The sequence below is a fragment of the Pelobates fuscus genome, chromosome 1 (genome assembly GCF_036172605.1).
Source record: "Pelobates fuscus isolate aPelFus1 chromosome 1, aPelFus1.pri, whole genome shotgun sequence".
NCBI classification, from domain to species: Eukaryota; Metazoa; Chordata; class Amphibia; order Anura; family Pelobatidae; genus Pelobates; species Pelobates fuscus.
Window position 1 is genome coordinate 158303360 of NC_086317.1, and position 13119 is coordinate 158316478.

Here is a 13119-nt window from a genome sequence, read left to right on the forward strand (position 1 = left end):
CTGTGTATCCTGTGTATCCTGTGTATCCTGTGTATCCTGTGTATCCTGTGTATCCTGTGTATCCTGTGTATCCTGTGTATCCTGTGTATCCTGTGTATCCTGTGTATCCTGAGTATCCTGTGTTTCCTGATCCGGTGTTCCGATGTCCTTATGGTCCTGTGTTCTTGTCTCTGCCTGGTCCTGTGTCCTGTGCCTCCTGTTCCAGTGTTCGCCTGCAGTGTTCCTGCCTAGACTCCTTCTCCAGTGATTCTGACCTTGCTGCATTATTTCTGGTGACCTGCTTAGGGCTTTGCCCCTTGATGTTCATTTAGTACTTGGTGGCTGCACTACCCTGACTAAGCCTTTACCTTTGCCTAGGACTATCGTGGACTCTGCCTGCTCTATTGTATATATTGGGTTATTGTATATATTTATATATTTGTGGCATTGTCATATTTTGTTTTGTATATATTATATTATATTATATTTTATATATATATATCCTTTTGGTTTTCCTTAATACATTTTCTTTATTACTCCATTTATCGTGTCCTAGCATTATTTCTCTGCTAAGTTGGTTCCCACACTTAAAGGGACAGTGCTGTTGCAGGGCAGCACCCCTTCATGTCCTTACACTAGGTAAGAAGTCCCTGCCTCAGCCTAACAACGTCTGATAATGTGGTCAAGTTAAATACGAGCATAAACGTCCCCAAAATATAAATAGAAATGGAGATGCTGAGCTAATGAGTACGGAGCGTCTAAGTGTAGGAGACCGCTGGTATGGTACTAACCAATGCTGAATAACGGAACTACAATCAATGAGAGTCTAAAGAACCGCTAGTAAATACTGCAAAGATTTCTAAAGCTCAGCTAACTTGCTAGCTCGGTAAGGTAACACGGCTTGACAGAGCTACACGAAGCAAAGCCCCGACGCGCGTTTCGCCTGTAAGCGGCTTTTAGTCAAATACCCTTTGTGATTTAGACAGGACATTTATCTATTTATATCTCTCGCTATCCTGGACTACTATTTCTATTTTAATATATTTCTTCCTTTTCTTCCTTATGGTCACTGGACAGTCCAGTTCTTTGTTCACTATTCAGCTCTATGGGTTAACCCTTTCACTTTCTGTCCAGCTACTCTATTTACAAGCTTCACTCCATTATCTATATTTAAGATGTATAATGTATGCTAACATCAATTATACATTCACACAGGGTTATTCACCAAACTCCGTATGGTCCAGTACCTAATGGGGGAAAAAATATCTGTCTGTAAACAGGGAGGTTCGGACTGCAATATCCAGACCTGTCCAGATTCTGAACAGACCTGAATTTGGTCCAGATTTCAGCCACAGTTGACAGCTGAAATCCCAACAGAATGCTTCATATTCTGGCCCACATGCTTTAAATTCAAACTTGGCACTTGTTATCCAGATGCCACATTAAATAGTATTAAAAAAATAATGAAGTAAATAAAATAAGACTCCTATATTACATTAAGGGAGGTTTAAAATCTCCCTTTGCCACCCCAAGGAGGGGTGGCAGGGCAACCTTTAAAACTAGCGACTGGGCAGCCAATGCTGACCAGTCACTAAAAATATAACCGGATTTTATCCCCCACTTCCTGTCTCCTACCTGTGGCCTAGGAGGGGGATATTACACTCCCTGGTGGTCTAGTGGCATTATGCAGACTGCCAGGTGCTCTGTAGTGAATAGGAGGACCCAGCTTTCAGCAGCTCCTCTCTCCATCTCTCGCGAGCCCGATCTGAGTGCTGCGTGGAGCGCTGCCATGTTAACCTGCCGCAAAACTTTGATAGCTCGAGGCATGCAAGAGTTGGAGAGAGCTTCTGGAAGTATATATAGCAATAACATATATATATATATATATATATATATATATATATATATATGTGTGTGTGTACACACATTGGGAATGTGGGATCAGGCCCCCCAGGACTGCCTGGTCCGTGACAACAGTCATGGTTGTCAAGCCCTGATGGTGTCCCTGACTCCTCACCCCCACCTGTATTTATTTATTATAAATAAATCAATAAATAATGTAGGGTGGACACATTTCTGTCCACTCAAGACCCCACTCATGGCCAGCAGGTAGGGGCATTAACTATAATATTAAAGGAGGAAGCACCACCGGTTTTGTTTTCATAAATCTCTCCTATAATTCCGTAAACATACTTACCCTAAGGGGTATTGTAACAAAAAAAAAAAGTTTTAATTTGGTTTTAAAGCATAGTTGGATAAGTTCTATGTTTTCTCTATTTATTTTTTTCTTTAGATTTACAATGATTTCAAAAAAAGATTTTAGGGAATGTCTTGCTGATGGATCTTGGAGTAATGCTGCCCCTGTATGTGAAGGTATGACAATAAATTGTTAACTAATCTTGGATCAATGACTACAAAATATTCTTTGACTGATTCAATGATCTCTGTTGCTAACTTCAATAAATAGTGTATTATCTATGAGGGGCTTGGGTGGGTCCATCTATGGAACTCTAGTAGGGAACAGACCTGAGAAAGGCAATTGCATTGCTACTATGTATGTCTAAATACAAAATCACCCTAATTATATGTAAAGGTGATAACAAATAATACTTATCAATCGCTGACTGAGGGTGATTCAAGGGAGGCTGACACTTAACGATTCGTTAAGTGTCAGCCTCCCTTGAATCACCCTCAGTCAGTGATCCCACATCAACCAAAGAATATGTACAGAAAAAAGGGAACCAGCTGATTATCTAAAAATGAAATGTACAAAACATAGTGTAAATCCCTATTAATTGAATTATAAGCGCTGTAATCAAATGCACTCACAAGACCGTAGCGTTATCAGGCTTGTATAAGGTACCTCCATGGATGGTAATGAGGGACTATGATCCACATCTCTGGATATTCACAGATGCAGCACTCCAGGTGGTTAAAAATTTGAAATTTAGTTCTATATACAGTTAGGTCCGGAAATAATGGACACTGACACAAGTTTGGTTATTTCTGCTGTTCATCAAAATTATTTCAAGTTACAGTTAAATAATAAAAAATTAGCTTAAAGTGCAGTCTCTCAGCTTTATTTGAGGGTATTCACATCCAAATTGGAGAAAGAGTTCAGGGCGTGCGGGCCTGAACTCTTGCTCCAATTTTTATGTGAATACCCTCAAATTAAAGCTGAGAGACTGCACTTTAAGCCTACAGAGAAAAATTTCCCGGTGGGCCATGCCTCCTAGGGCCGGCAGCGGTGTCAGTCCAAGGGAATGAAGGAGGGAGATGCTGGTGTAGCTGCTGGGGGACGGACGGAGCACTGAGTCTCCCTTTCCTGAAGCACCAGCAATTCGGTGACTCTATATACAAGCCCCATCTTCCACACACATGCTGCTTACAGAGGTCAGAAAATGGAGACTTCTTCTCCCAGTGCTCCCACAGCTTTCTGTGACAGATAGGCCTCAGCCCATGACAGTGATTTGGTGTGTGTGTGTCTGCTAGTGACGGAACTTGTATATGTATGTGTCAGTGAGCTTGTCTGTAGTGAGCATGTGTATGTGTGACAGTGAGCTTCTCTGTAGGGATCCAGTGTGTGCCAGTGAGCTGGTTTATAATGAGCATGTGTGTGTCAGTAAACTTGTCTGTAATGAGTATGGGTATGTGTGTCAGAGAGCTTATCTGTAGTGAGTGTGAGTAGTCAGCTTCTGTTTGTATACCAATGAGTTTGTCAGTAGTAAGCTTGTGTGAGTGCCAGAGTTTGTACTAAGTTTGTGTGTGTGTGTGTGTGTGTGTGTGTACCAGTAAGTTTGCCTGTGTGCGTCAGTCAAATTGTCTATCAGTGTTACGCTACTAGGGGTGATTTGGATTGGAACTCAACTGCAGCTTGTAATCTCCCTAATTACAATAGTGAAGAAATGGAGAATCCTTAAGTATCAATACTGTAGCTTTAAGAAAAGAGAGAATCACTGGTAACTTGATTCAACCGAAGTTTTAATAAGTGTTAAACTTAAATGAATTGCATTTACCGTATTTTTCGCTCCATAAGACGCACCTCACCATAAGACGCACCTAGTTTTTAGAGGAAGAAACCCAGAAAAAAAATATTCTGAACAAACTGTCCCATAGTGTTTCTTACTATGGGACAGTTTGTACAGAATATTTTTTTTCTCCCCTGTCCCATAGTGTCCCCCCCTCCCATAGTCTTCTCCTCTCCCTCATAGTCTTCACCCACCCCCTCCCCATAGTCTTCATCCACCCCCTCCCCATAGTCTTCATCCACCCCCTCCCCATAGACTTCATCCACCCCCTCCCCATAGACTTCATCCACCCCCTCCCCATAGTCTTCATCCACCCCCTCCCCATAGTCTTCATCCACCCCCTCCCCATAGTCTTTTTTTTTTGAAATTCTTTATTTTTGAGTGCATGAGAAATACAACATAGATTACTCTGCCACGACAGCGGTCATAAGCTTGAACATTTCACATTGTGATATAGTAGTGGCATATAAACATTGCACATTTTTATATTATATTAACGGTCAATAATAAAAAACTGCCGACTTTTGATATTTGATACTCGAAATTAGCATCGTTGGTGGCTGACGTTGGGGTAGAGTGACAGCTTGATGCCATATGTGGGAGTAATTGTGGAGGCCCAAGAGAGTCATGGTCGGGTAGTCGGCCAGTGAAGCTTAGTTGAGCTAGACATTTTACACATTCGGTCAACCTGTCTGGTAGTATTGCTTAACATGCTGACTTTTACAATATGTCTGAGGTTGGGCTTGTGCTTATGTGGTGAGCGTCAGGCCGGTCAGTGCTCAGTTTAAGTTGGTGTATGCATAAGCAGTCATGGTGCGTGTTGTTGTTCCTCGTGAGTCACCCCGAGGGCCACTAGACCAACGGGGAGGGGGAGGGAAGTCTGCGTGTGTCCTGTCGTGTTGGCTATGAGTGGTGAGTGGTGGGAGCAAAGAGGCGACTATGTCAATGGCCTCCTGGGGCCGTTTTCCGCAGGTTAGCTGCGGTCACAAAATCAAATGAAGGGCTATAAGCAGGTCAGAGCATGGTGCCAAGGGGCAATAGCTGAACAAGTTGTCATACAAAGTCCCAATATAGACAATGTGTAGCTTGAGTGTCTTTCAGGGTGCTCGTGCACCAGCCCCTTCAGGGGGTTCCCGCCTCGATTGTCGTGGCACAAAAATGTTAGCCCTCTCCGGGTTCCAGTCGTGCGTGGGTCTTGCGGTCTTCTGAGACACCGCCTGTTGCATGCTGTCCTGAGGTAAGCCCAACACTGGCAGTATGTTTCGGGCGTCTTGAAGGTCGTGGACCACGTGCTTGTTTTCGCCCTGTACGATGAGAAGAGAACGGTCTGGGCGCCATCTGTATGGTATATTCTTCTGTCTGAGGAGCGTGGTAAAGGGCTTTAGTGAGCCTCTCCAGGCCAATGTGTCGCCCGTTAGATCCGGGAAGAAAGCTAGCGTATGTCCTTCAAATATAAGTTGCGCCCTCTCTCTGGCTGCTGCCATGGTTGCGGCCTTGTCTTTTCGGTGCTGAAAGCGGATTATGAGGTCGCGGGAAGACGTCGCTGGGGCTTTGGGATCCGGAATATACTTTCCAGTGGAATGGCCTTGGCAGCTTTTGGTGTGTGGAGGCCGGTAAGTAGCCTGCGCACGTAATGGCGCAGCTCTTCGGTGGGCAAATCGTCCGGTATCCCCCGTACCTTTATGTTGGCGGCTCTGCGCCCGTCTTCCGCTGCGGTGAACCGCCGCTCGAGGACCGTGGTCTTTTGCTTAAGGAGGGTAATCTCCGATTATAGGGATGTGATAGATTGGTCGTGAGCTGTTGAGGTGACTTCCAGGGTGTCCAGCCTCGTGGTGATGCCTTGAAGCTCCGTGCGGAGCGCGGCTATGTCCCCTTGGAGTGTGGTTTGCAGGCCTGCAAGCAGGTTTTTTAGCACCGCCGTTGTGATCGGTGCTCCATCAGGATCCTGGGGTTTGGGCACGGCCACCGGTTGTCTCGGTGTTGCTATCGGGTCCTCTTCCAGGGAGTATTCATCCGATAGGTCAGAGTAGTGGTCGGCGAAGGTCGCCATATTGGGACCTGAGGTTTCGAGGGCCTGTCTCCACATTGCCCCGATGTCATGGTTCTGGCTCGGCCGATCCGGCTTTGGTTTTTTAGATTTGCGACCCATATTCTCTCTGCTCTCTCGTGCTGGTGGTCGTGGTTATATTTAGCGTTTTTTTCGGGCTGTAGCAGCGCTTTTTGCGGTAATTGCTCAGGAGCTCCTCCGCCATGCGACCTCTCTGCTTCGCAGTTAGACTCCGCCCCCCCCTCCCCATAGTCTTCATCCACCCCCTCCCCATAGACTTCATCCACCCCCTCCCCATAGTCTTCATCCACCCCCTCCCCATAGACTTCATCCACCCCCTCCCCATAGTCTTCATCCACCCCCTCCCCATAGTCTTCATCCCCCCATCCCCATAGTCTTCATCCACCCCCTCCCCATAGTCTTCATCCACCCCCTCCCCATAGACTTCATCCCCCCCCTCCCCATAGACTTCATCCCCCCCTCCCCATAGACTTCATCCCCCCTCCCCATAGACTTCATCCCCCTCCTCCCCATAGACTTCATCCACCCCCTCCCCATAGACTTCATCCACCCCCTCCCCATAGACTTCATCCCCCCATCCCCATAGACTTCATCCCCCCATCCCCATAGTCTTCATCCACCCCCTCCCCATAGACTTCATCCACCTCCTCCCCATAGTCTTCATCCACCCCCTCCCCATAGACCTTATCTCCCCCCTCCCCATAGTCTTCATCCCCCCCCTCCCCATAGACTTCATCCCCCCCCTCCCCATAGACTTCATCCCCCCCCTCCCCATAGACTTCATCCCCCCCCCTCCCCATAAACTTCATCCCCCCCTCCCCATAAACTTCATCCCCCCCTCCCCATAAACTTCATCCCCCCCTCCCCATAAACTTCATCCCCCCCCCTTACTGTCCCCCTCCCCTTACTGTCCCCCTCCCCTTGTCCCATAATTACTTAACTGTCTTGTAGCATTGGCCGGCAGCACAGGGCGCACCGCGGTAGTGGAACTTGAATTTCATGTTCCGGTTTCCAGCGGGACTGAAAGGAAGTGCGCACTCAGCTTGTGCACACTTCCTTTCAGTCCCGCCGGAAACCGGAACATGAAATTCAAGTTCCACTACCGCGGTGCGCCCTGTGCTGCCGGCCAACGCTGCAAGACAGGTAAGTAAAGCTTCATATTCGCTCCATAAGACGCACAGACATTTCCCCTCACTTTTGAGGGGGGAAAAAGTGCGTCTTATGGAGCGAAAAATACGGTAGGCAATAATCCAATAAGAAGTGCAAGTACCGTAATCAACAACACAAAGTTCATTATTAAGTATTTCTTCAGAGATGCATTAAAAGTAACATTAGTTAATGAGAATAATCTTCAATAGGAACAATAATCAAGTAGCTAAGGATATTTGCAAAGCAAGAACAGTTCATAGTGAATAAGCATGATGGGAGTTGTCCTTCATGAGATTAGTAGCTTGAAGCACTGAATGTAATTGAAAGGCAAGAAACAGTTCATAGTGAATAAGCATGATGGGAGTTGTCCTTCATGAGATTAGTAACTTGAAGCACTGAATGTAATTGCAAAGCAAGAAACAGTTCATAGTGAATAAGCATGATGGGAGTTGTCCTTCATGAGATTAGTAACTTGAAGCACTGAATGTAATTGAAAAGCAAGAAACAGTTCATAGTGAATAGGCATGATGGAAGTTGTCCATGAGATTAGTAACTTGTAGCAATGAAGATTTGAGTAAGCAAGCATTAGTTCATTAATAAATGATATTGCAGACAAATAGCTGAAAGATATACTTAAGGTTAATATGGGTAGTCCTCCAATAGTTCAGAGATATGGTCCACTTGTAAAGTAGCAACGTATCCGTTCTCCAGTAACCCTTTATGGCATGCAGCAATCCTTGCATTTGTTCAAAGGCTGGAACGGCTTGTCTGAGCTTGTGGAGAGGTAAGTCTGGTGGAAGTAGCTCCCAGTAGCTGAGCCTGTGGAGCCTGCGGTCTCGCGGAGGCAGCTCACACGTTAGCTCACTCATCAATCAATCACTAAGCACCCTCTCTCTGGCCCAGTCTCCCTAAATACCGTCAGAGCTGTGTCAGAGAGGGGCGGGGTCCGGCTCCTCACCGCTGAGTGCCGAACCCGGAAGTGTTACTCCATGACAATCAGTGAGCCTATTTCTGTGTATCAGCGAGCTTGTGTTTTCATGTCAGTGAGCTTATGTGTATCAATGATATTGTCTCTGTGAGCCTGTGTTTTAATGAGCTTGTGTCAGTGAGATTGTCTGTGTCTACATGTGAGTATGCTTACTGTACAATTCAGTTTTTTACCCTGGACGACCCAATATTTTGAATTAGAAAAAGAAACATACTAATAATGTGTGTGTGTGTGTATATATATATATATATATATATATATATAATATGTACAGTCTTGCACTCCACTTACTGGTATTTGTGCATGTCAGCATTAACAGATCCCAATAGGTATAGATAGCACTCAGAGTAATGAAATAAAGCTCAGCTTTTATTGCTCAAAGTTTTAAAAGATCAACGTTTTTAGTTTGCACTGAAACGGGATCGGCTAATACAGTAAAAGATAATTTTATATACCCACCACCAAAACATTAACTTACCAATCAGTGTAAGGATTCCATCTGGGATCACCGGTGCCCGGGTTGAAAGTTGCCCCCGACTGCATCATCACACTGCGTCTGGCGTCCTGACGTCACCAGAGGCCATCGCCTTGGTTACCGGACAACAAGTCCGTTCCGTGTAGCAAAGTCTATTACTAGTGACCTGCACTTGTTTACTGCTGAACAGCATGTTATTGGACATGCCTGCGACATAAGGGAATCAAAATAAAAACAAAACCTCTCACACAGCTGGACGGGCTAAGCTGAACAGGACATAAAGTCCTAAGTCTCAATATATACACTATGTATATAGGAGCCAATGAGATAATATGGCACTAATTCGAGTATGATATATATCCCCACCATCCGCCCCCCCCAGGTAGTGGGACTCTGTCAATCATTAATATATTAGTATACCCCATCTAGGAATCAGGAAAATCGGGTACAAAACTGCAATTGTAGTACTCTACAATAATTCCACACTAGTTGAATACCAAGGCTACTGTACATTAATGTAATAAACCTTACGCACAAGACTGCTAAGGTAATATACTCAAAGTTAAACATGTGAGTATCCACACCATAATAGGGTAGTGAGACTCAGACAAGAATTATTGCATATACTGGTAAAGCAGACAAGCCTATCCCCCAGGGTGGGCTGTCTCGCTTTTTATCCAGTTCTTATGCCCAGAATAAATAAACACACCAACATTAAAATTAATAGCCTTTGATCACATTCCCCCCTTACAGAGGGGTGGAGATAGAAGCAAACTTCTACACCAGCATGAAATCTACTGACTCGGCCATTGCAAACTTCTGCAATGGCCGAGTCAGTCACCTGATCTCAACCCGATCGAGCATGTATTTCACTTGTTGAAGACAAAACTTAAGGAAGGCCCCACAAACAAACAACAACTGAAGACAGCTGCATACTTCAAACAGTTGTTGTCTGCAAAGGATTCTTGACAAAGTATTACAAATTTACCTTTTATTTATGATTGTGTTAATTTGTCCAATTACATTTGAGCCCCTGAAATAAGGTTACAATTCCTAAACATTCAATACAATATTTTTGTTCAACCCCTTGAATTAAAGTTGAAAGTCTGCTCTTTCAATTGCTTCTCGGTTGTTTCATTTCAAATGCATTGTGGTGGTGTACAGAGCCAAAATTATATAAATGGTGTCAGTGTCCAAATATTTCCTAACTGTTCCTTGTTCACTAATTCCAATAAAGACTTGCTCAGTTATTATTGCTCAGTAAAAATCATGTGTTAAACCTACCAAAGAAAATATTAACATTCTCTTTTATTCCAGCTACAATTTGTCCACCTCCTTTTCCAATACGGAATGGCACTTTTCATCCTCTAAAAGATGAATACACATACCTGGACTCTGTGAGATATTCATGTGATGACCCCAAGAAATTCATGAATGGTGAAGGTTCAATTTACTGCAACCAAAATGGGAGCTGGAGTTCTCCTCCTCCAGAATGTGTGGGTAAGACATTGAAATAATTAAGAACTTACAAAACGCTATATTCTTCAAGCAAATAACTAGCTCGTAAACCTTTGTCTGTAACCCACATTCTACAATAGAAAAATTGTTTAGTGACCCATTATTCTAATGTAATTAATAAAAAATTGAAGAATGTTTTGGAATTAATGTTACTTACAGGGTAATTCACTAAAGTTCAAATGGCCCCATACACTACAGGGAATGCAAAATGCAAACATTGAGGTCCTGATTTAAAAACTATTAACTATTTGGCCTCTTGCAATGCTCAAGACCTCACAATCCCATCTTATACTCGGCCACATTCGGCCTACATGACGAATTGTCAGGGCAGTGTCCTCCACATTCGGCATTGTCTCATCCAGCTGTCATTTGGCCACATGTTATTAATAGGTTCTCGGCTTTGCATGTTTTATTTTCTGTAAACAACTCTGTTCATATAGATTTGTTATTGGCATTGTATATTTTATGGTTAGAACTCCTTGCAGGCATTTGGTCTGCGTTCATCCACTAAGTTTCCTTATACATCGCATCCTCATTATGTTATACGGCACAGTTTGCATTTTGGCCAGTTTGCCCACATATTTGCATTGGATGGCTTAGGTATTACAGTGTATTTCACTGTCATTACGGTCTACCTCCTTTCAGTTCTCCTCATTCAGTACGGTCTATTTAAGCTATAGAATTAATTATGATGTCAATGTTAATTCTAGCGTTTACAGTTGATAGTGACCTATTTTTCTTTCACTCTAACTTATGTGTATGCATTTGCAAGTATTGACCAACCTCCTAAGCATGCCACATATGTTCTATAAAGGCATATAATTCTGTTCAGGGTTGTCTTCTTAGTTCTCATGATTATCCTGCCTCTTACATACTATAAATGTTATACTTATAGGTCTCAGTTATTCTCAGTTATTAATCTGAATAGGTGGGTATTACATACATTACGAATAATATTGTTAGGTTTGGGTCCACGCTATGACCCTGCCAATTCACAGTGTTACTCTACACCACGCTTATACATTCCATTCATTTGTTGTGTATTAGGTTCTTGATTTCTGAAGTCAGGAATTCTGGTAATTATATAGATGAATCATTGTCTGTTTACAGAGGCCTGATAGTAGTGGTCATACAAGACCAACACCCATCCTCATTCTCGGAGGTAATTCGCCCCTTGACCCAACGCATAGCTACCTGCCTCGCAAGGTTGCATAAGTAGGCCCTCACCGGTCACTCCTATTCTATCTTATGCTGATAATTGTCACTGAGAGGCCAACACTCCACCACATCGTTCAGTGGCTTCAACTCCTTTAGGTCCAATGCACAGGTAGAGCCTCTCAAGCCACTTGGCAATTAGCAGGGTCTCACCTGTCACCATCTAGTGAATATTTTGTATTCACTAGATGGTGACAGGTGAGACCCTGCTAATTGCCAAGTGTGTACATAATGTACATCACCCCCCACCACCCTCAGCCTCACCCATCACCCCCCACCACCCTCAGCCTCACCATCACCCCCCACCCTCAGCCTCACCCCCCACCCTCAGCCTCACCCCACCACCCCAGCCTCACCCCACCACCCTCAGCCTCACCCCCACCACCCTCACCATCACCCCCACCATCCTCAGCCTCACCCCCCACCCTCACCATCACCCCCCACCACCCTCACCCCCACCACCCTCACCATCACCCCCACCATCCTCAGCCTCACCCCCCACCCTCACCATCACCCCCCACCACCCTCAGCCTCACCATCACCCCCCCACCCTCCGCCTCACCCCCCCACCCTCACCATCACCCCCCCACCACCCTCAGCCTCACCATCACCCCTCACCATCACCCCCCACCACCCTCAGCCTCACCATCACCCCCCACCACCCTCAGCCTCACCCCCCACCACCCTCAGCCTCACCCCCCACCACCCTCAGCCTCACCCCCCACCACCCTCAGCATCACCCCCCCACCACCCTCAGCATCACCCCCCACCACCCTCAGCATCACCCCCCACCACCCTCAGCATCACCCCCCCACCACCCTCAGCATCACCTTCAGCATCACCCCCTCACCACCCTCAGCATAACTATCAGTCACCACCCTCAGCCTCACCCCACTCACCATCACCCCCTCCTTCTCACATCACCCCCCTCTCACTCTCACATTACCCCCTCTCACATTACCCCCTCTCACTCTCACATTACTCCCTCTCACTCTCACATGACTCACTCTCACTCTCTCATTACCCCCCTCATTCTCACATTACCCTCACTCTCACATTACCCTCACTCTCACATTACCCCCCCTCACTCTCACATTACCCCCCTCACTCTCACATTACCCCCCTCACTCTCACATTACCCCCCTCACTCTCACATTACCCCCTCTCACTCTCACATTACCCCCTCTCACATTACCCCCTCTCACTCTCACATTAGCATCACCCCCCTCCCTCTCACATTACCATCACCCCCCTCCCTCTCACGTTACCATCACCCCCCGCTCCCTCTCACCATCACCCCCCGCTCCCTCTCACCATCGCTCCCTCTCACCCCCGCTCCCTCTCACCATCGCACCCCCGCTCCCTCTCACCATCACCCCCCGCTCCCTCTCACCATCACCCCCCGCTCCCTCTCACCATCGCACCCCCCGCTCCCTCTCACCATCGCACCCCCGCTCCCTCTCACCATCGCACCCCCTCTCCCTATCACCATTACCCTCCCCTCTCCCTCTCACCATCACCCCCACACCATCACCCCCCTCTCACCATCACCCATCTCTCCCTCTCACCATCACCCCCCCTATACACACAACACACTTCAAGCAGCTACCCCATACACATAGGGTCTCAGACAAAAACGCAAACATGCTCACAGAGACATACATTCACACACACAAGGATACTCTCTGTCAGACACACT

The 13119-nt window shown here is 45.9% G+C and overlaps 1 protein-coding gene across 1 annotated transcript in view; it reads left to right on the forward strand.

The window, feature by feature from the left end:
* Positions 1-13119, forward strand: part of LOC134608431 (complement component receptor 1-like protein) — a 59162-nt gene that overhangs the window by 23428 nt on the left and 22615 nt on the right. The window contains exons 5-6 of the mRNA XM_063451235.1: positions 2273-2352; positions 10005-10187. Coding sequence (XP_063307305.1) covers positions 2273-2352; positions 10005-10187 — 263 coding nt within the window. The remainder of the gene's footprint in view (positions 1-2272; positions 2353-10004; positions 10188-13119) is intronic.